Source organism: Macaca mulatta, chromosome 3 (assembly GCF_049350105.2).
Source record: "Macaca mulatta isolate MMU2019108-1 chromosome 3, T2T-MMU8v2.0, whole genome shotgun sequence".
NCBI classification, from domain to species: Eukaryota; Metazoa; Chordata; class Mammalia; order Primates; family Cercopithecidae; genus Macaca; species Macaca mulatta.
In genome coordinates this window covers 186857063-186879526 of record NC_133408.1, presented here as the reverse complement: position 1 = coordinate 186879526, position 22464 = coordinate 186857063, and the positions used below count along the sequence as shown (strand labels likewise).

The 22464-nt window shown below is 34.7% G+C and overlaps 1 protein-coding gene across 1 annotated transcript in view; it reads right to left on the bottom strand.

Moving 5' to 3' along the window:
• CNTNAP2 (contactin associated protein 2) overlaps positions 1-22464 on the bottom strand; it is a 2249322-nt gene that overhangs the window by 1343057 nt on the left and 883801 nt on the right. Inside the window, exon 4 of the mRNA XM_001094652.5 lies at positions 20567-20714. Within this exon, the coding sequence (XP_001094652.1) occupies positions 20567-20714 (148 nt within the window). The remainder of the gene's footprint in view (positions 1-20566; positions 20715-22464) is intronic.

Sequence of the window (22464 nt, the reverse complement as noted above, 5' to 3'; positions counted from 1 at the left end):
AGTTTTACAAAAAGGAAAGCCCATCTAGAAGGCAACTTCAGTCAACCATGAGCATGGAGAAGCAGCTGTCGGCTGTGTCACTTGTCCCGTTCTCATCCTGGATTTGGCAAGTAGAGGTGAGATCTGAAGTAGTCTGTCGTCTGATGCCTTGGCTGTAAAGGTAACAGAACTGACAGAATAACCTTAGAACTGACAATGATCTGCTGAAAGTTACAGTCTACTGACATCTGTAGTTCCGTTTAAAGAACTGTTAGGAGCACTGAGAAAACTTTTGTTCTTTCTAATTAAATAATAGGTCAGTGTGACCTTTGTTGCCTTCTAGTTTCTGTACATCAAGTTCCTGTTGCAGATATCAAGTTTTTGCTTTTAGACCTCTGAATTAACTTGTAAGGTACTTTTTTCTTTCTTTCTTTCTTTTCTTTTTTTTTTTTGTTTAATAAAATCACCTTTTCTGACTTTCTTATACTTTAGAGTTTGGAAAGGAGACAGGTACAGAAGATATGAGTCAAGTTCATGAGAAAATCACCGTCTTTATTTTCTTAATTTTCCTGATTAAAACTCCTGATTTTAATATTGACTAAAATGCAAGTAAAATCAGAAAGATATTTCTAATAATTTTTACTTAAAATAATTTCCACTTCTAATAATCAACTTAAAAATGACTATCAGCTTTGTGCCATTTACATTTTGAGATGCTGAGAAGAGCAGAAATTCAGTATAATAACCAGTCTGTGTCTTTAAGAAATTGACAATGGACTTGAAGAATATACTGAAAAAGCATAATTAATTCCTCATAAAATTTTAAGATACAAGGGAAACTGAACATAAAAGTGATAGGATATAAGAGGAAAACTTTATCCACACAACAGACATGTAGGTTCAAATCTGTGTCTGCCACTAACCAGCTAGTTGGCAACCAACAAACTACAGCCACTCCTAATGTTGTTTACCTGGTGTTTAAATATGAGAGCTGGAAAAGATCATCTTAAACTGTCCTTAAAAATTATACTGCCTCAATTTCTGAATAGTTAGTTAGAACAAATAGGCTCATATTTACATCAAAAGTTTGTCTGCAATCAACTTGATTTCATTCTTATGCAGTATATTTTTTTACTTAGAAGAGAAAATAGTCTCTAGTGAAGATTCAAATCGTTGCCATTTGCTTAATAATTACTATGTGCAAGACATTTTCCATTAAACTTTTCAATTAATAATTAACAATATTACAGAATGGCTATTATCACATTCACCTTACATATAAGAAACTGAGCTCCAAAAGGATCAAGGACTTGCTTAAGGCTTCATAGCTAATAAGTGAAGAGCTGGAATTTGGACAAGGCTCCATATTACAGTAGATTTCTTGTCCATTTGTGCATTTAAAACAATCTCATCTAAACTATTTTATATAAGAAGCAGAAATTAAAAGAAAAACATGTATAAAACAGATGTACTTAATTTCAGAGACATTTAAAGATCCAGCATTTTATTTTTCATTTGGGCAGGTTAAATATTTTCATCAGCTTACTTCATAAGGAATTTGAGCTCTTGAAACTACAAAATTGATGTAGGCTTTACAGTCTTAGTTCTAAAAATCGATGTCTTTCTAGACTGAAATAAGGTTAGCCAAATGTGAAGATTTTAACACTTTTAGAAAATGGATTTGTTTTATATAGTTTTGTTGGCGATGGGGAGAATGATTTTCCATTCCCTACAGTTATTTCTTCTTTATTGTTCTTTATTTAAGGATATATTGACATTGAATAAGTCCCCTCTGCTATTAATTGAATAGTTTGTAACTACTTAAAGAAAAATACACTATAAGAACTGTTGACTGCAGATGGGAAAGAAGTGGGGGGGAAAGAAAGGCGGTGTGTGTGCATTCAAGGTAATACAAACAACACTCACATTTTGTGAAGAATGCTATGCGAGGCACAGGGAAAATGTCAAATCTCTACAGAAGGTGTGGTCAGTCAAAGAATTCTTCCACATCATTTAGCAGGTGAGATGCTACCTTTTCATCAAGTATCTTACAAGACTCTTGTTATACAATGGAGAGGTGTTTATGGTAGGATATGCACTTAACAGCAATACACAGAGCGTGTACCTGTTACTTTTTTCCATTTCATAATGTGTGAAACAAATGTATAAACTATTTGTCATAAGAATTCTGATATATCAATTCAGTTGACATTGGAGTTTTAATAATCTTTTGTTAATGCTCACTCAATACACAATTTCTAAGAACTCTCCAAAATTAAAAATTAAAATGACACATTAAATAGCATGCTAATGGTAAATCAGCATTTGAATACTACTTTAACATGCCATTTCAAAAGGCTTCTGAAGTGCTATACTTAACAACCACTAGAGGACATTTGTTAAAGATTGAAAACAATGCTATTAACTAACATATATTTTATATTGATTTTAATGAGTTGTCTCTATTTCTTCCCATCTCTCACTTCTCTTTCTAGAAAGCTGCTGTAATTCTTAGCCAATGTACATATCCTTATACTCCTATAATGTTAAAATGATCATACAATTTTGAGAAATCAAAACTGTGACTTGATAAGAGTAATTCTCCCGAGAATTTTTGTGACATAAATGTGCTGAGTCTTCCTTGCAAATATACCTGTGTTTTAGTCATTATGCTGAACTTTATATTAGTTACCAGATATTTTTGCCTCTCATTCTTGTTTCTCCTATGAATTAATTTATTATTTAAAAATAGCTTAAGAATGAACATTCTCTGCTTTCTTGGGCCCAATATGCTCCTTCATAGTTCCACTGGGCATACAACAATTATTTTTATTTTCCAGAAAAAAACTGAGACTGCTATTAGCTCCTCCTCCCTTAAAAATGCATCTATAAAATGTCCAAGTGTGGAAAGGAATACCAGTGTGTCCCATACCTGTGGTTGTATAATTATCCCCTAGTGTAAATTGCTGAGCAATTGGCCATTTCTTACCAACAAAGTCATTTTGTATATAGAATAGATAAAATAGGGATTCATTCTTTCACAAATATTTTGAAAATATCTACTACATTGCAAGGCAAAATGTTCATACTCAAAGTCCACCTACTGATGAATTCTAATAGAAATGAAACCATACGTATTACCTTTAATGTAATGTGATAGAATTGCATATGAGGCTAAGCACTAAAACCAAATCCAATATGATTCTGCTAGTAGTTCCTTGTTGGGAAGTATCAGGAAGAGCCATTTCCTCTTTGAGGGAGTTCTCAGTTCTTCATCTGCAAACTCAGTAGCTGGACTAGAAAATACACGTGAAGGCAGCCACCTCTACACTTTTTCTGGCTCCATGACTCCTGTCTTCTATTCTGCTTTCAAGTCAATCATTGCAGAGAGCAAATCTCTTTTCTGAGTATTATAAATTATATTTTGATCTGAAAGCAACTCCTTCTGGAAAATGCTTATTTCTCTGTGTGAGCATCAAGACCTCATTTTTGATGCTTAATTAATGTTTAAGGCATGTTTTCTTGTGAGGTTAAGAACAGATGCTGGACAATAAATTTCATTTCAGAGTTGAGAATATCGGAAGTAAACAAACAGTTACTACATGACCCTCCACACTACCAAAGGGAAGAACTAAGAACAGGAGCAGCAATAATAATAATAATAATGGCTAATACGTATAAATCCCTACCTTGAACCAGCCATGGTGCTAAGCACTTTGCATTTATTATCTAATGTAATCTTCATGACAAATCTATGAAGTAAGCATTATTATTCCTATTATGAGTGGCAAAAATGAGATTCAGAAAGCTTAAGCAATCATCTCAAATATACCCATTTAGTAAACGTGGCATTTGCTTTGTCTTGAAACCCAAAGGGCCATCTCTTTCCATTATATCATATCATTTATAATAAAGAATAATGCTACACTTCATAATATGGTTACCACTAACAATCCCTGTGCATGCATAGTCTGTTGTTGTAAGCTAAAAAGTGACGTTGTGAATAATTCTTTGAATTATTACAATTTTAAGCATTCTATATGATATTTAAGCAGGGATAAATTGTGATATAAATCACAATAATATACTGATATTACACTGCTCTCTCATGCGACATTTAAAATATAGATTTTAGGTACTATCTATAGTGTTAGTATCTGAACACTAAGTAAATTAATTTATTCAGCTAGTGTTTTTTTTCTCTTTTTCTGTTTTCTTTTTTCTTTCTTTTTTTTTTTGAGACGGAGTCTTGCTCTGTCATCCAGGCTGGAGTGCGGTGGCACGATCTCGGCTCACTGCAAGCTCCGCCTCCCAGGTTCGCGCCATTCTCCTGCCTCAGCTTCCCAAGTAGCTGGGATTACAGGCGCCGCCACCACACCTGGTCAATTATATTTATTTATTTATTTTGTGTGTGTGTGTGTGTGTGTGTGTGTGTTTAGTAGAGACGGGGTTTCACCATGTTGGCCAGGATTGTCTCGATCTCCTGACCTTGTGATCCACCCACCTCGGCCTCTCAAACTGCTGGGATTACAGGTGGGAGCCACCACACCTGGCCTTTTTTTTTTTTTTTTCAAATAAAGTAATTGGTTGTCATTTTGGGATAATTATTTATAGGTGGACCATCAACACATTCCCAATTGATTCAAGTTTCCAAGACTGCCAGAGAAGCAGCAGAGAATCACTGAATCTTGGAGGGGGAAATACAAACAGGGGCCGCTGTAAGTATTACAACTAGTCTCTGGGAACACGAGTGTATACACACATGCATCATTGTATGTACAGACAAGTGCGTGCACACAATGGCACGAGAAGACCGTGAAATAAAATGAAACCAACATTGACTTAGAATAACCCTTTCAAAAGAACAGCAAGATGGAAGGTTAAAATTAAAACTGATAAATAAAAGGATGAGAACTTTTATGCGCATCTGAATTTATACATTGAGATTCAAATCTTGTACATATTTTAAAATGATATTTAGAGCAAATTATATTTTTTTTCCATTTTTCACACTTTTGGCTAATGATTTATTTTATTTTATTTTATAATGTTAAAAACACATGAAATTTACTGTCTTAACAAATTTGTAAATGTTCAATGCACTATTTCTGACTGTAAGTACAATGGTGTATAGCACATTCCTAAAATTTATTCGTCTGCTCAACTTCATGCCCATTAATAGTAATTAATTCTACATTTCCTCTTCCTTCCCAGCCCCTGGCACCCACCGCTCAACTCTAATCATATTTCTAAGATGTAGTATTACGGATAATCTTTTTTATACTTTTCTGCATTAATAATCAACAACTTTATTATTAATATTCAAATATTACTATAATCACTGAAAGACAGATACTGTATGATTCAACTTATATAAGGCATCTAAAATAGTCACAAGCTAGTGAGAATTAATCTAACAAATGATAGTTTAGTTAACCAAACCACCCACTATTTCTTCAATTAAAAAGCAAGCATGGGAATAGTAGTGTATACTTAATTTTGTAAGGTGAACCCATTGTACAATTGGAGATAAGATCACAGTCAAGAGTATCTTTTTATTTGCAAAAACAAAAAAAAAATCAGAATTCTCATATAACCCCCTCCCCAGTTTTGTGCTCAAGACTCTTACTAAGTAACTGGATTATCTGTGACAGACTGAGGTTGCCTAGAATTATCCAAATAGCTCTTTGAGGTGGTCAGTCCAATTTAAATGCAATAAAACATCCTCCAAACCAATTTAATGGCATCAACCACTAAAGCAATTGTTTGAACTTTCAATAGAACATATTTTCACACTGTGTATTATGCCCATCTAGGCGCAACTCCAGATAAGCATGATTAAGATGACACAGTGACTTCATTCTCAAAATCGGAAGAACATTCACATGTATCATTCAAATTCTTCCGACAACCCTATAAGGCAAGGGAGAATAGGATGTGCGGCATTTTATGTGAATTGGAAAGGTTTGGCTGGGATTGCTGAGCACATCACCATGGAATGGTATTGTGTGGTGTCCCATGGTCAATGAAGGTGTTACTAAAAGTGCAAAAAGATGCACAATCCCAGGCCTGCATCATTTACTTCACTAGTAGGAAAATAGCCCTTTGAGGGCCGGGAATGGTGGCTCATGCCTGTAATCCCAGCACTTTGGGAGGCTGAGGCCAGCAGATCACGAGGTCAGAAGTTCAAGACCAGCCTGTCCAACATGGTGAAACCCCGTCCCTACTAAAAATACAAAAATTAGCTGGGTGTGGTGGTATGCACCTGTAGTCCCAGCTACTTGGGAGGCTCAGGCAGGAGAATCGCTTGAACCCGGGAGGCAGAGGTTGCAGTGAGTTGAGATCGTGCCACTGCACTCTACCCTGGGTGACAGAGCGAGACGCCAGCCTGGATGACAGAGCAAGACTCCATCTCAAAAAACAAAAATAAAACAAAAAAACAAACAAGAGCCCTTTGAGGTGGAAGCTAATAAGTGGGGCAAAGCTATTTTATTGATTTGTCTGCTCTGTTTTAGAGAAAATCAGCTATTTTCTCTTTATGCTATTTATGAAGGTTAATGCTTCTTAAATGTGAAGAGAGTGTGTGAAAACAATATAAATTTGTAGTCTGTTAGCAAAGTATATTCTATAATAGAATAGAATATAATGTAATATACTCAATAGAACATACTATATCTATAATAGAATATTAGAGAATACACTTTGCTAACAGACTACAAAATTTATATTATTTTGAATGTCTATTTTTTTTTTTTTAGCAAAAGTGAAATGCAAAGGAACAGCTATATAAATAAACCCCAGCCAAACTATATGGTAGATCTAATCAATCTCTTCTTGATCCCAAACTTAAATTCACAATAAGGAAAATGTCCAATTAACCAAAGGAGATTATAGATTCAAATTGATCCTGGTTGAAAAGATGATACACTTAATGGCAAAATAAAAACTAATGTGTAATTAATAACAATAAAACTACTTAGATTAAAAATATTTAGAAGAAATGTTGCATATTTCTCCACAAATCACAGACAAAAGATATGAAAATTCAGGAGGTCATTTTCTTTTGCAATATTTATGCTGGTGAGGTGACATAATATTTTCTTCTGCAATACATACATAGGAGATCTATATATGTAGGCATACTTTAACACTATAAATATTGTCCTTATCAATATGAAGTCTATGGAAATCTCAGCATGCAGTACATGCTTTCTGCAAATAACAGACACTGCTATATAAATCAAATGAACGTTCAGTCAATTCTTACAATGTGTCCATTTTTCTTTCATAGTTCCTAGGAACACAATGAGCTGATTTCTAGGTGACACTTCCGTACCATCTATACCAGCAGTTCTTACCCAGGGGCAGTTTCGTCCCTATGAGACTTTTGGGTCAATTTTGGTTGTCACAACTGAGGGAAATATGAGGTACTCCTAGTATTTAATGGGTAGAAACCGGGGACGTTGCTAAAGGTTCCAGTGTATGGGACAACTCTTTCCTCCAAAGCCAAGAATTATAGAGCCAAAAATATAAACAATGTCAAGGATGACAAACTTTAATCCCTACTGACAAAACTTTATCTTTGCTGAAAGTCAAAAATATAATTTGTTTTAAAACATTTATGTACTCTTTTATTTTAGAAAGAAGATACAAGAAGAAAAAATAGAAGATTAAAGAGAAAGAGTGGCATAATTTTTTTTTTAAATAGAAGAAATGAGGTGATCTAGAGTCATTATGGAAGGTCACGTGACGGATGAGGCAGGCTCTACTCTCAGGCTCAACTGTTTCTGGGCAAGTCCAGGCTAGGTCCACAGTGTTGGTTGACAAAGGAGGAAACACATTGCATTCTCTTGTCATTTTATGATCTCGACTTCAAATGACTTGTTTTACAGCATGATCTTAAATAAATTTGTAGCATATTTTAACTTAGACACTGTTGAAAAAGATCATCTTGGCCAGGTGCAGTGGCTCACCCCTGTAATCCCAGCACTTTGGGGGTCCAAGGTAGGAGAATTGCATAAACCCAGGAGTATAAAACCAACATTGGGAAAACAAACAAACAAACCAAACACAAACAAACAAACAAAAAAACCCGTCTCTACAAAAATATAAATTAAAAAAATTGGCCAGGGATGGTGGTGTGTACCTGTAGTCCCAGTTGCTCTAGAGGCTGGGGCAGGAGGATTGCTTAAGCCCAGAAAGTCGAGGCTACAATGAGTTATGATCACACCACTACACTGCAACCTGGGTGACAGAGTGAGAATGTCTCCAAAACAAATAAACAAACAAATGAGCAAACAAAACTCATCCAGAGAATGAATTGAAGCCACTTGCCCCACTGTATTACTCAGATAGGCTTCTGGGACCCTCACTGGGTAGGTTTTGTTGCAAAAATTACTAAACTTGCTTTTTGTTCGTTAACTTTGGCGTTAGTAAGTATATGTTATTTTGGCCAACAAAAAACATACCTGTAATAGATGGACACAACATGTTGAAATTTGGAGTAGAGATTAATGAGTGAGGCGGTTAAACCAATCATGTTCAGGGTCCAACTCAAATCAAAGTGAGCTCAGCCATATTTCCTCTCTGTCCTTTGCAATATAGAAAAACCTTGTAAAAGGATTGGGGGAAATAATTATATTTTCTATAGAAATGCAATGCTGTGGGAAAGAGGGTTTTTTTCCCCTTAATAAAACATTTGCACTTCAAAGTTTAGGAAGCTACTTGTCCATTTTCTAGTTTATATTTATGATACACAAATACGGCCAACATAGCAAGTTTAAAAGAGCACATACAGCTAAATAGAAGGACGAAATATTTTTTTAACAGGAAAGAAAAACAGGGAAGTTTTTCTTCTCTGTTCTGATAACAGGGAAGAAAAAATTTTATATGGGATTTTACATGTTGTTGATTTGGCTAAAGTTAGTAATTAATGCAATCTATATGGTGAAATTAAAATCGCACTGTTGAGAACACTTGCACACAGGAAGGGGAACATCATATACCTGGGCCTGTTGTGGGGTGGGGGGAGGGGGAAGGGATAGCATTAGGAGTTATACCTAATGTAAATGATGAGTTAATGGGTGCAGCACACCAACATGGCACATGTATACATATGTAACAAACCTGCACGTTGTGCACATGTACCCTAGAACTTAAAGTATAATAAAAAAGAAAAAATAAAAATAAAATAAAATAAAATCGGATAGTTAAATCAAATTTACACAAAGCAAACGTCTTATGTAGGTCCGAAGATTATTAATAATTTTAGAGAACAAAACATTAAGAGCTTGTGGTGTAAGGCCTAACAGTAAGGCCCAGTTTATGTGTGCTTTGACATCTGGGAAAAGCCTGGAGGGTCTCCAGTGGCCTCACTGCAAGTTCCCCTCCCAACTTTGCGCCTGTGGATAAGTCCTGCAATAAAAAGATGCCGCTTCTCTCGGGGATCAAACATATTCCGCTTCTCCTTGAGTATTGGGTTTCCATTCCCTGCTACCCCACACCCACAGAATTAACCAAACAAGCCAATCACATCCTCTGTGGGAGCCAGGGGGAAGAACACTCTCTTGATACTACAAGTCCTGCCTCCTGCCGTGTCTGATTGTTCACTGTGTTCCCAAGGACAACCCCCATGTCCCCTGCAAGACGTGAGATGCCTTTCTCTCAAAGGCTATCTGGAAATATGACTAATAAACTCTGTTGGTCTCAGTTGCTCTACATCAGGTGTCAGGTGTTCATTCATGCCCATCACCCCAGGAGAGGAAACCCCCCACCCTTACCCATGGGATAAAGAGGAGGTAAGTAAAACAGAGGGACAAGCAAAGCAAGGCGGGATCTGATACACACTGCATAGTTCCTCAGGCTTTTTCTTCTTGCATCAGACATGTGTTCTCTGGCCCAGAGTAATAGGGACAGTCTTTAACAAGCTATGCAGTTCATTGCCTCACACAAGAGCATTTACGTCATGAAACATCTCCATTTCATTCCTCCATGGTCATCTAGCTGATAAGTGATTTTCCAGAGAGCCATGATCATATAGCTCAAGTTGCTAAGTGTTTACCATAAAAGATCTAACAGAGGGACATCTTGCTAAAAACATTCCATAAATAAGGACTTTTTTCCTAGGAAAGATTATTATTTGGGGGTGCTTGAGGGTAGAGTATTCAAATGTTTACAAAATGATTGTTACAGGTTGAATGCTTTCTTTAATCCTTGAGATGATTCCCCCATTAACTGGTAATAAAACAGGATACTGACAGTTTCTTTAACTCCTCCAGTCCAGCCAAACAAGCATGAAAGGTGAAAAACTAATAGGACAGTATTTTGAGCATGTGAGAAAAAATATATATGCTTCATTTAGAAGCATAGAAAATATAAAAAACTAAATTTGAAAATCTTGATTACTTCTTTTCAAGTCTAACTATAAAAGATCTGATACTATTCTAATAGGAATAAAAATATTTAATCTCTGAAAATCACTGATTTCTAATTCAAGTAATTTAAATTGCTTGAGATTTTAAAAGTGAGCATACTAAATAATTATTTTATTATGTTGTTACGTTTAATTCATGAGGACAATTACTGCCATCTTAAATATTTGCTCTTCTCTCCCTAGCTAAGCTAATTTAAATAGGTGATAATTAAAACTAACAACACAAGAATAAAAGCTAATAAAAGAATCACTTATATATATTTGCAGTGTTTTAAATTGTATTGCTTTCCTCACATTAAACGGATTATAAGTGAAATGTTGATGGACTCTGTAACTGTACCTTAGGCTTTAGTACTCTCTGTAATCATCTATCAAAAATAAGAATTAACATATATATCAAAGGTAGTTAAAATATCTCAGGGGGTAAAACTACCTGAGAAAATACACTAACTGATATTGATAAACTTTCTGCACCAAAATGCAATTAAAGCTTGAGTTGTGTTTATTTGCAAGCTATTCTTCAATGAGTCCAATATGAAGAAGATGGGTCATTTAAATTTTCCTGCTGGACATGTGGAATGCACAGTACTACTGAGGTATTTTTCTTACTGGATATCTCCTATATATTCTTATGGTGATAATCAATGGGCCAGAGCATTTCTATGGTCATTAGAATTCACAAAATTATATTTTCTGGGGGCCATCATTAAGATTATAAAAAGCCCTTGTGGGTGAAGAAGAAACAAAGAAGAATGAACCAGAGGAGAAGAGTATCAAATGTCAGAGAGGAAGCTCGGCGCTAGATTGTTATGCAGGATTTCTAGGTCTGCGATTAATTCACTTAGCACGTCACGTAACTCTGTGGATTTTGGTTTCCTCATTAGTAAAATAAGGGATTGGGCTGGATGCTCTCTTGGGAACTTTTCAGCTTTGAAGTTCTCCTAGAGTACACACATGGCTCCTCTTTGTAGTAATCAAAATATCTTATTTATAAACCACAGTGAAATATGGTTCTTTTCCATTACCTTATCCTTCTCTTTAATCAGGCACCAAAATGTGTGTATATATACTTCTGTTTTAATATGTTTACATTTCTTGGGAAATTATTTTATGAAAAACTTGGGACTGATGTGTATAATAAAAGTTATACCCTCCATTATTCTAGAAAGTATACTGTTATTCATATTTCAGAGTGACAGACATAGGTCTAATTGCATATTACTCTCTGCCAGAAATTTTAATTTGCTTTTAAATCGACATTCTTGATTTTATATGTCAGTTTAACTTTGAAAGGTCCTGAAAGTAAATTTAAATTTAGATTTTACAGTAATATGATGTGACTCCAACTCTGTATCAGTGACATATTAAATAGTTCTCCAAAATACAAGCTAGCTGCCAATTGTAACTGTCTTGTTCCTAAATATAAAGGTAGGCTCACCATATTCTCTCATTAAACAGTCAATTTTAAGTTTCTTCCAAGTAAACAAATTACACTAGAAAAAAACAATTAAATACTGATAGCATGTTTCCCCATAGAATAAAAAATGAGAACCTATATTTCCATGCTTTAAATTTGTTCATTTCAAATGTCACCCTCAAATGGTAATCCAGGAATGAGATCCACTGAGTATCTGATCCACTAGCTATCTACCTCAGTCAACCCCTGCCAGAAAGGCTTATACCCACATTACGTACAAATGTCTATCGTGTGCACCTTCATTGTTAGCCTTATCCCTACAATAATATTTATATGTACAGATCAAGAAGTCATTATCTCAAACTGACAAAGAATGACAATCTACAGAAATCCACATAATCTCAAACTGACACTGAATGACAATCCACAGAAATAGTCTATTACAAAGTACTCCAATTCTAGTTTGAAACACAAACTATTCTTAAAAGCACTAAAAATACTACATGTGCTCAAATCTAAGTTCCAGATCTCCTAATGGCAAGAACATTGCTGGTTACAACATACAATATTTTTAAAAATCTAATAACATGAAAACTTAGAACACAGCATATCCCAAATATGTCATATAGTACATGACAATTTTAATTACCTCTTTAATTACCAGTTTATTTTGTATAACTTGGCAGTGATATCTATTAAATCTATTTTTACGTTAAATTACTTTTATATTGACATTAATTTGGATCTTGAATTTTTTTTCCTCTGATGATAAGCAATCCATATACATAACCCATGAAGCAACCTCAAAATTATGGTTTAAAATAATAAACAGAAATAATAATACAAGTTATACAAATATTTAAATTAGAAAAGAGCACTGACTTATTTGCTTTATATAGCTCTGTTTGAACATCTATTATTATATTTAGTTTGGCAATTATTTCAATATTTTGTAGGCCCCCTAGAGCATTATTCAATATGAAGCAATAGAATCATATCCTGTTCCACCAATAAAATAATCTATACAGCCTCAAATAGAAAACAGTTTTCACTGGGGGAATAAATTATGTCTGTATCATTTATATTTGATGTCAGTTCACTTCAGCAAACATTTATTGTGTACAACGAGCCTACCATTTAAGAGGATGCCAGTGATGAATAAGGTGACACTTGCTGTCTCCTCCTCCCAGTATCTTACAGTTGACTTTATTTTGAATTATTTTGTTAAATATTCCATTGGAAATATTCATGTAATATTATGGTATATGATATCTGATAAACATTCTTATGAAAATAAACACGTGACTCACTGTGGAAATTCAGAGAATTCTTATTAAAGATTGCCTCTCAACTGAATCTTGAAAGATAAAAAAGATTGGTCAGGTAAGGATGACAGAGAGGGCATTTTGGTTAGAGAAAGTATCTCGAATGAGTGCGTGTTAAACAAGCAGGTCACTCATGTATCACGAAAGATAGCTTGTATTCATATTTGGATCATAAAACACAATATGACAGGATTTAAGACTACAGAGGTAGTCGGTGGGTGGGGAGAAATTAAATTTCAAACAAACAGCTTGGACTTTACAGGCAATGTAGCATCATTAACATGTAGTCAGCCTAGATGTAATACGGTCAGATTTGCACTTAAGATTTAAAATTAGCAAAATGCTTTAAAAATAGTATAATTCAATGTTTTTAATCTTATTAATATTAATAAGATTAACAAATCTGTCATAAATATATTGATCCTCTAAGCAATGTAATAATTTATATATTTATCTATATACACTGGAATGAGACTTACGTTGCTAGCTAAAAACTCCAAATATGAAATAAATTATGTTCTTACCTCTGTGTCTCTGTGTCTTTGAAAATGTTAGTTCTTGTCTTGAATGCTCCTTTATACCTAATTTCTGTTGCTTCTTAGTGAAATCTTATTTCATTAATCAACATAGGTGAGGCTTCCCTCTCTGTCATAGCGTTTATCATAGAGGGTTTAAACTATTTACTTATTCATTTATTCTGCCAAAAATTAGTCTCCTTGAGTGCAGGGTTTATGCTTCAGGTTGTTTCTAAATGCCTGAATGCAATACGTGTTCACTGAATAAATTGAAGAGATTATAAAACCAAAATATAAGTATCTGGGACGCTTCTATATGATACAAAATTAAACATCTAATTTAAGTAGGAACACACAGGTTGACTTCCAAAACTGATGTTTTATTTTTTGCTCACTTAAACTGATGTAAACATAAATTCATAATGATTTTAATGAATCATTTATATATATATATATATATATATATATACACAATATTGTGTTGAATAGTGTTTCTGAAAGTCCATGTCCACTCAAAACCTCAAAGCATGGCCTTATTTCAAAATTCGGTCATTGTGGATTGTTAAGATAAGGTCATCCTGGTTTCGGGTAGATCCTAATTCCAATAACCGATGTCCTTAGAAGAAGACTATGTGAAGACATAGAGACACAGACAAAAGCGAAGAAGTTCATGTGAACGTGAACCCAAAGGCAGAGATTGAAATGAGGCAGGAACGAGCCAAAGAACGCCAAGGACTTCTGGCCACCACCAGGAGATGGGTGAGGGACATGGAATGTTTCTCTCTCCAAGCTTCCAGAAGGAACTACCCTTGCTAACACCTTGACTTCAGACTGTGCCCTCTAGAACCATGATAGAATACCTTTCTATTGTCTTAAATTTGTCTTAAGATTGCAGAACTATTTTACAGAGACCCCAGGAAACTAACACATCTGTACTTGGCAGCATCTCTTGCCTAAGCAGAATGAGAGTGAGGGGAGTTAGTGTGTGTCCTGAGAAGAGGGTACTCTCACTAGAGATGCAGATGTGCCATCAATCAAACACTGTCTTTTATTTATTTGTATTTAACTTCTCCTGATATGTTTTCCTTTTTTCTCAGGCAGCAACATAATTTTCCATTATGATTTGCACTCAGTGACATACAGTTTCTATTATTTATTCATCCAAATTAAAAGCCTATATAAAAATTACTTTCGTTGCATGTACGTTGGTTTCCCAAGGTGCCGTCCTTACTTTTAAGAGGACTCTGGCTAAAAGCTAATTAAGTATTTGCCATCAAAAATGCTCAGTACTTTAATCAATGCACTGGGTTTGGCTTTTTAAAATGAATGTTTGAGTAATGCAGCCATAAATGATTTTTTGAAATTATTAATCTGAGACCTCTTCCTTTTGCTTTATGAAGTCCCACTGGTATCGCGTAAGAAGATCAGTGTCTGTGCTGTGGGAGGAAGCTCACTGAATCAAAAGGCATGGGACATATTGCTAAGTTTTAAAAATAACTTAATGCACTTGTTTCAACTAAACTTGAGGGAAAACCAAACGTAGAGGAAGCAGAATGTTTCAAAATGAGCTTAGATTTACTAAAATTGGAATTCATATTATATTCAAGACAAGTCAGGAAATAGGAACAATAGAAGCCCTAAAGGCTTCAAAGCAGTGGCCTGGAACGAAATTCTCCACCTGGAATAGAGTCAGCCTCTTATTTCAACCTTGAGAAGTACCTCATTGCTCAGACGACAAAGTGATCATGGAGGAAATGCACAGAGGAAAGATGGCAAACACAAGGGGAGTTACACCAGACTCACGGTCAAACAGAAACAGTGCTCACATTATGATTTCTCTCTCTCTCTAGTTTTCTGGCAAACTTTGCGGTGAAAGAAGTCCCATTCTCTTGCAGGTTTAAGATGGATCCCAGGTACACGCTCTCAGTAGTTTCCAGACAGATTAGAGAATTCATCTCTCTTCCACAGGCAGGATCAAAACGATGTTTCTCCTTGCTGAGACCCTAGAGTACACAGCACTGCTATTCTCTAGGAGGGCAAAATGGGGGGGCTGTGTCTAATCTACATTTCCCAACTCAAAGTTCTATGATTCCTTTTGTCATTGAAAAATCAAAAGAAAGCTCTTGAGACAACAGTTCACTAAGCTCGGGTACACGGAGTATCATCTTCTAAGGGCTCTTTCTAGTTTGAACTCTAGTATAGAAAATTTACATCGAAGTAACTTTTGGAAAGTGTTTCGTAACAAATACGTTTAACATATACATATATTTTAAAATATAAACACGTATATTTTTCTTGGAAACGGGATAAATGTAATTTGCATTCTTAGCAAATAATAAATGGAAAACCATCTTATCTGGACATTTGGTGTATGCTCTGGTATGAACGCATCCTTCAGAGTTCAATATTTGGAAACTTAACCCCCAATGCAACAGTGTGGAGAGGTGGGACTTTTAAGACATGAATAGGTCATGAGGGCCCAGTTTTCTATTATGACATGATACAAAAAGAAGGCCCTCACCAGATGCATGTCCCTTGACCTTGAGCTCCCCAGCCTCCGGAACTGTAAGAAATAGACCTGTGTTCATTCTAGATTACCCAGTCTCAGATATTCTGTTATAGTAACACAAAACAGACTAAAACTGTGTGGTTAGTAAGATGACTGGTCATTACATTATTGACAGTAAAGACAGTTTTCAGGATAATTAAATTTTTGTCTTTCAAACTAAGAAAAAAAAATAGAGACTGACACTTAACTTTTATAGGTCCTTCATGTTATAAAAAGACATGAAAAAATAGATGCTTTGTCTCCTCTAAGCTGCACTGTCCAATGTTAGCCAGTAGTCACATTATTTAAATCTGAATTCAAATGAATTAAAAATTACATGAAATTAAAATTTTAGTTCCACAGTTGTCTTAGCTACATTTCACATGCTAATAGGCACATATGGTTAGTGGTTAGAGCATACTGACAACATCTACATCTTTGTAGAAAGTTCTATCAGAGAACATTGCTCAGGCCTATTTTTGTCTTTTCTTTCCTAAAGTATATTGACTCTTGTATTAGTTTCATGTTGTTGCTATAACAGATTATCCCAAACTTAGTGACTTAAAATAACAGAAATTTGTTGTTTCACAACTTCGGAGGTCAGAAGTTCCAAAGCGGTGTCACTGAATGAAATCGATGTGTTGGCAAGATCACATTCCCTCCAGAGAAAATCTGCCCCTTTCCTTTCCCTCTCCTGGTAGCTGCTGGCATTCCTTGGCTTATCGTCACATCACTGCAGTCTCTGGTTCCAAGGTGTTCACATTCTCTGCTTTCCTATCTGTGAAATCTCTCCCTGCCTACCTTTCACAATGATACATGTGATTGCACTTAGGGCCCACCTGGCTAATGTAAAATTGTCTTTCCCTGTCATGATTGTTAACTCACATCTGCAAATACTTACATGCTTACAACTTCCAAGAATAAAGGCTTTATGTTATGAGAGGTCATTACCCAACTTACTACATCCAACTGAAATGCTACTTTCTAAATTTTATGTTGCTAAGTTACTTACTCCACTGGTATCCATTGATATAAATGTTAATATAGTTTCCCAAACCTATATGATTTTCCCCCAAAGGGGCTTATACCGTAGAAAAGTCTGTCTTCCTGATTTGCTTTTTATTTTTCCTTCTGTTCTTGTAATTGTCAAAGCCCAGTCTTGATAGAAAAGCCCATGACAGCACAAACTCACAACTTTATAAATCTACTTGTAACAGTGATAGAACATGTGGTCACAGTTTAAGTCCACACCTGTGGACTCCTAAGTGACCTCATTGACAATGTTTGCTTTAAAATTATTACTGTAAAAAAAGTCACATCAAAAATAAATACGTGTCTAGCAATCGTAATGAGAATGAAGAAGAGCCGCAAAAACTACTTAAAACAATCAAATAGATTATCAATAGATAGATGATAGATACATAAATAGATAAATGGGAATCCATAGAAATATGAGCAAGATTCTTGAACAAACACTTAAAAAAAGGTATACATATGACAAATAAGCATAACCTGTTTTAAAAATCAGAAACATAACTAAAATGAGATATGACAAACACTCACCAGAATGGCTAAACTTTTAAACAATACTAAATATCTTAATTTGTAAGCATGAGGAACTCTAGTTAATTGTATTGGAGACTTTGAATTGGTATAACCAATTTAGAAAAATTTGTGTCATTATTGGCCAAAGGTGAACACACATGTATGCTAGTTTGTTATTACCACCCCCAGGTCTATACCCAACAGAAACATTTTTAGTAATTCCTTAGAAATAGCCAACATCTAGAAACAACTCAAACGTTCGTCAACATGAAATAAACAAATGATTGTAGAATATTCACAAGATAGAATCATACTGAGGAAAAGAAACTACTGTCTCTAATATCAGCATGGATAATTCTCAGAAATATGATTTTTAACTAAAGAAGTCAAGTGTAAAATAATGCATCTTTTATGACTCCATCTGCATGAAATTTTTTTGAAAAACAAGAACTAATCTATGGTGATACAAATCAGGTGAATTTTTACATTTAAGAGTTGCAGTAACTGGGAGAAGGCCTGATCAGTGGTTGCGGTGTCTTGATATGATGTTTTGATTAAACTGTGGATGGTCAGATGGGTGCTCATTTTGCTGGGACTAAAAACAGGACAGTGATAGAGACCTTTGGCACTATACCAGACCACCTGGTTTCCCTTTCAGATCTATCACTCAGGCTATGTGCTTTTGGGTAAATTTTAACGTTTACTATTTTTATTATGATTAACTCTATGAAATTATTTATCCCACTTCATCTCTCAAAGACCATGTCTTTCTCATCTACTGTGGTAATGCTACCATTTAATATGTTTATCATACATGAAAAGTGCTCATTACATAATTGCTAATAAAATAAATTGCACATACACATAGTCTCCATGAAAGATTTTTTTTATATATATATGTGTATGTGTATATATATATGTGTGTGTATATATATCTATATATGTGTGTGTGTGTGTGTGTGTCTGTATTTATTTACTAAAAGCTAAACATGGCTCTTAACAAAATTTGTGCTGGTCACAATTATATCACATTTTGTTCTGGCCTTCCCGTCATGATGCTCCGCTGAGAGCAAGACTATGTGTGAACTTGACACTCTATGAATGACTAGACCACATACGACCAAGGATTCTAATTTATGTTAGACCTCTTTTTGGGCCTCTCCAGAAATGCTAAATTTTCCTTCTAAAGAGCTACATTCTCCTGAAGAACTAAATCTTTTGTCTCTCTACTAATTTTATCTGCTACAATAAAATGGCAACCAAATAAACAGTTTTTGAGAATTTTTAAATGACCTCCATGACCCCTTTTTTGTAGTTTGCACATAACACTATTGCCTATGAATTAATAAGACGGTATTTGGGCACTATTATAGCTGATATTTTGACCAATTTCTGTTACTAACTTTATATAGAGGCGAAAGCTTCATATATTCTTTTATATAAAATACTAAGTATCTAGTGTGTTTTAGAGAGCTTGTCCAACGGAGGCATTTGAAATTTTCTGCTTAGTGTGAACTCATTTTTGTGGGTTTATAGGAATGAGTAAGAAAGGGGCTAATAAGAGACTTTTTGCAAAACACAGAGGAACCAATCCCCCTCCTAGTTGATACCCAGCCTCTTTGTTCCCCCAGGCAATTGTAACAGCAGGAAGAAAAATTTCCAGGAATGAGGAAAGCATATTTTACTAGGGAAATCATATTTTGAAGCCAATGTTTGCAAATCATGTGTTCATAGATTAAATGTATACTGCCTAGCAGTCTCACAAAGAAACAACAACCACAACTAGAGATAATCTTGAAAGCAGTTCTGTGTTGGTATCGCCTTCACAGAAGCAAATAAGCAAAGATATATCCTCTGAAGAAGAATTCACCATCAACCTTGGTCCAAACAAGTTTCCACAGATAAAATTTTAAAGAAATTGAGGTCGCAGTAAAGAATATGGATAAGAATTCACCATCAACCTTGGCCCAAACAAATTTCCACTGATAAAATTTTAAAGAAATTGAGGTCGCAGTAAAGAATATGGATAAGCATAAGGATAAGGATAAAAAGGACAGACAGGCAAAGGGGATAAGAAGAAAAAGAGGGAGGTAGGAGAGTAGGAGAAAACAACTACCATTTGCAAAAATTAGCAGAAACAAGTGACAGAAGAATTATAATCCCCCAGATTCATATGTTGGAATCCTTAGATATAAGCATAATGTATTGAAGAAATAACAAGAGAGATTTAAAATATGTTTAAGGGAAAATAACTTCTTTAGATGACCAAATCGATTTGAAAAACTAAATTAAATTTGGTAGAGAAAACGTCATTGACTTTAAAACCCAGTGGTTGGCTTCAGTATAAGAATACGCATAACTGAAGAGAGACACTTAGTGAACTGGAAGGAAGTTCTTCGAAATGTTTTCAAAACCCATCATAAAGACCCAAATACATAGATAACAATATAGCTTGCCCCTTTTTAAATATTTCATAAGACAAGGCAATTTTATTAATAAGCTTTATTATTTAGTCTATCGAACAAAAAAAAACTTTCCAAATCTTCAACCTAAAGTATAATTAAGATATAGTGACATGTCTGTTAGTCTCTGTGTGTGTTTATAATATACATTTATAACATACAAATAGGGAAACAACCTTTTATTTTATATATATATGTATCTATGCATAGATACACACATATGTAAATGAGAAGCTAGTTTATTGTCAGAGAAAGCAAGTAATGTGAAATAATTTTTTAAAAAACAGCTTACTATTTAAATAAAGATAAAACCTGCCACAAATTTAAATAACATGATACTCACAGTAAGAACAGCCATAAACTTCAATTCTGAGTCCAATGCGACCTTCTCCATTCCAATCCAAAGGCACGATGCGCACATAGCGGGCGATAACAGGATGCTGTAATTCATGCCGGACCACACCATCAGAGTTAACGTTTCCAGGAAATGCCTGGACAAGGAAATGGTATTTTAAAAATTGGGAAAAATACTTTAGAAACAATCATGTTCTCTATCTGCTAGAATAAACACAAATCTCATCCAATGGTAGGGCTTGCAATTTCTTACACCATAAATAATTTGAAGAAAGCTGCTTCCTTACTTTTAATTTGAAAATAAGTCCAGTTTGAAATGGAAAACAGGTCAGATTTTCTATAGTTCCTTTCATCCGTGTAAATATAAGTTAAAAGAACGAAAGACTAACTGGCCCCCCGCTGTTGTGTTCCATACACATTTAAATGAGTTCTAATATTTTGCATTTAATTTATACAATAAATGATTTTTATAGAATCGAACCATATGTCTTGCTTTCTAAAATTCTCCTCCACATTTTCTCCCATAAAACCATTAGAAATTTAAAGAGAACATTTCGACATTAGTGAGATAAAGAAGAACAATTGAACACGTTGTGAAGAGGTCCGAGTTTTCTACCTTTTATTGGAGTAGACACATTTAGAGAATTTGTTCAATGGATCAGAAACATGTTAATTCAATTTTTCTCATTATAGAAGATTCCATCAAAAGAGGCCGGGCGCGGTGGCTCACGCCTGTAATCCCAGCACTTTGGAAGGCCGAGGCGGGCGGATCACAAGGTCAGGAGATCGAGACCACAGTGAAACCCCGTCTCTACTAAAAATACAAAAAATTAGCCGGGCGCGGTTGTGGGCGCCTGTAGTCCCAGCTACTCGGGAGGCTGAGGCAGGAGAATGGCGTGAACCCGGGAGGCGGAGCTTGCAGTGAGCCGAGATCGCGCCACTGCACTCCAGCCTGGGCGACAGAGCGAGACTCCGTCTCAAAAAAAAAAAAAAAAAAAAAAAAGAAGATTCCATCAAAAGAATAATTATCCAAGAATTTTCATCTGATATTGAAAGTTCACATTGTCTTTCCCCCCGCCGCCCCCCAGAGGAGAACAAATGGATTTTTTTGGGAGGCATACATAACATTAATCATTCAACAAGGATTTACAAACTATCTATTTCATAAGTTAGAGCAAGATAGTATGGGATATTCAGGGATGTGTGAAACCGTACACTCAGTACTCAAAAAAAAAAAAAAAAAAAAAAAAAAAAAAAAAAAAAAAAAACCATCTAATGAAAAAGAAAATGTCAGTATAAAGTTATAATTCAGGGAAGATTTAAAGAAAGAAACGATTATATTTTAGAGGATGTAATTCAAATAAATGAAAGCTTGCACTATTTTAAACATGAGCAGTTTCAGCTTCTTATATACATTCTAAATGTCCCTATAATAGATAAGTTGAGGCTATAGCATTATCTTTTAGAAGATATTCTTTTAGGTTTATTTAAATTATCTTAAAATCATATAAATATGCATTCTAAATGTCCCTTTAATAGATAACTTGAGATTTTAGCCTTACCTTTTAGAAGGCATTCTCTTTTAGATTTAAATTATCTTAAAATAATACAAATAGAAATTTTAAAAATTATTTTTTAAATCATGAAAAGATGCAACACAGCCATTATATTACATTGTTAGTATGTTGTCTCCTTTGCCTAAGGACTGAATTTGGTTCTATCTAAAACCAGGAGTACGATCTTTTAAAAATTTTTTCTTTAATAATGATGTTTTAAAGTTAGACTACTAATACAAAGTAAAGAGTGAGAGATGTTTTTAATTAAAAAAAGAAAATACAGAGTAGCTTCGGAATTGAAAGCGCTGGCTTAAGTTCATCCAAGCATCAC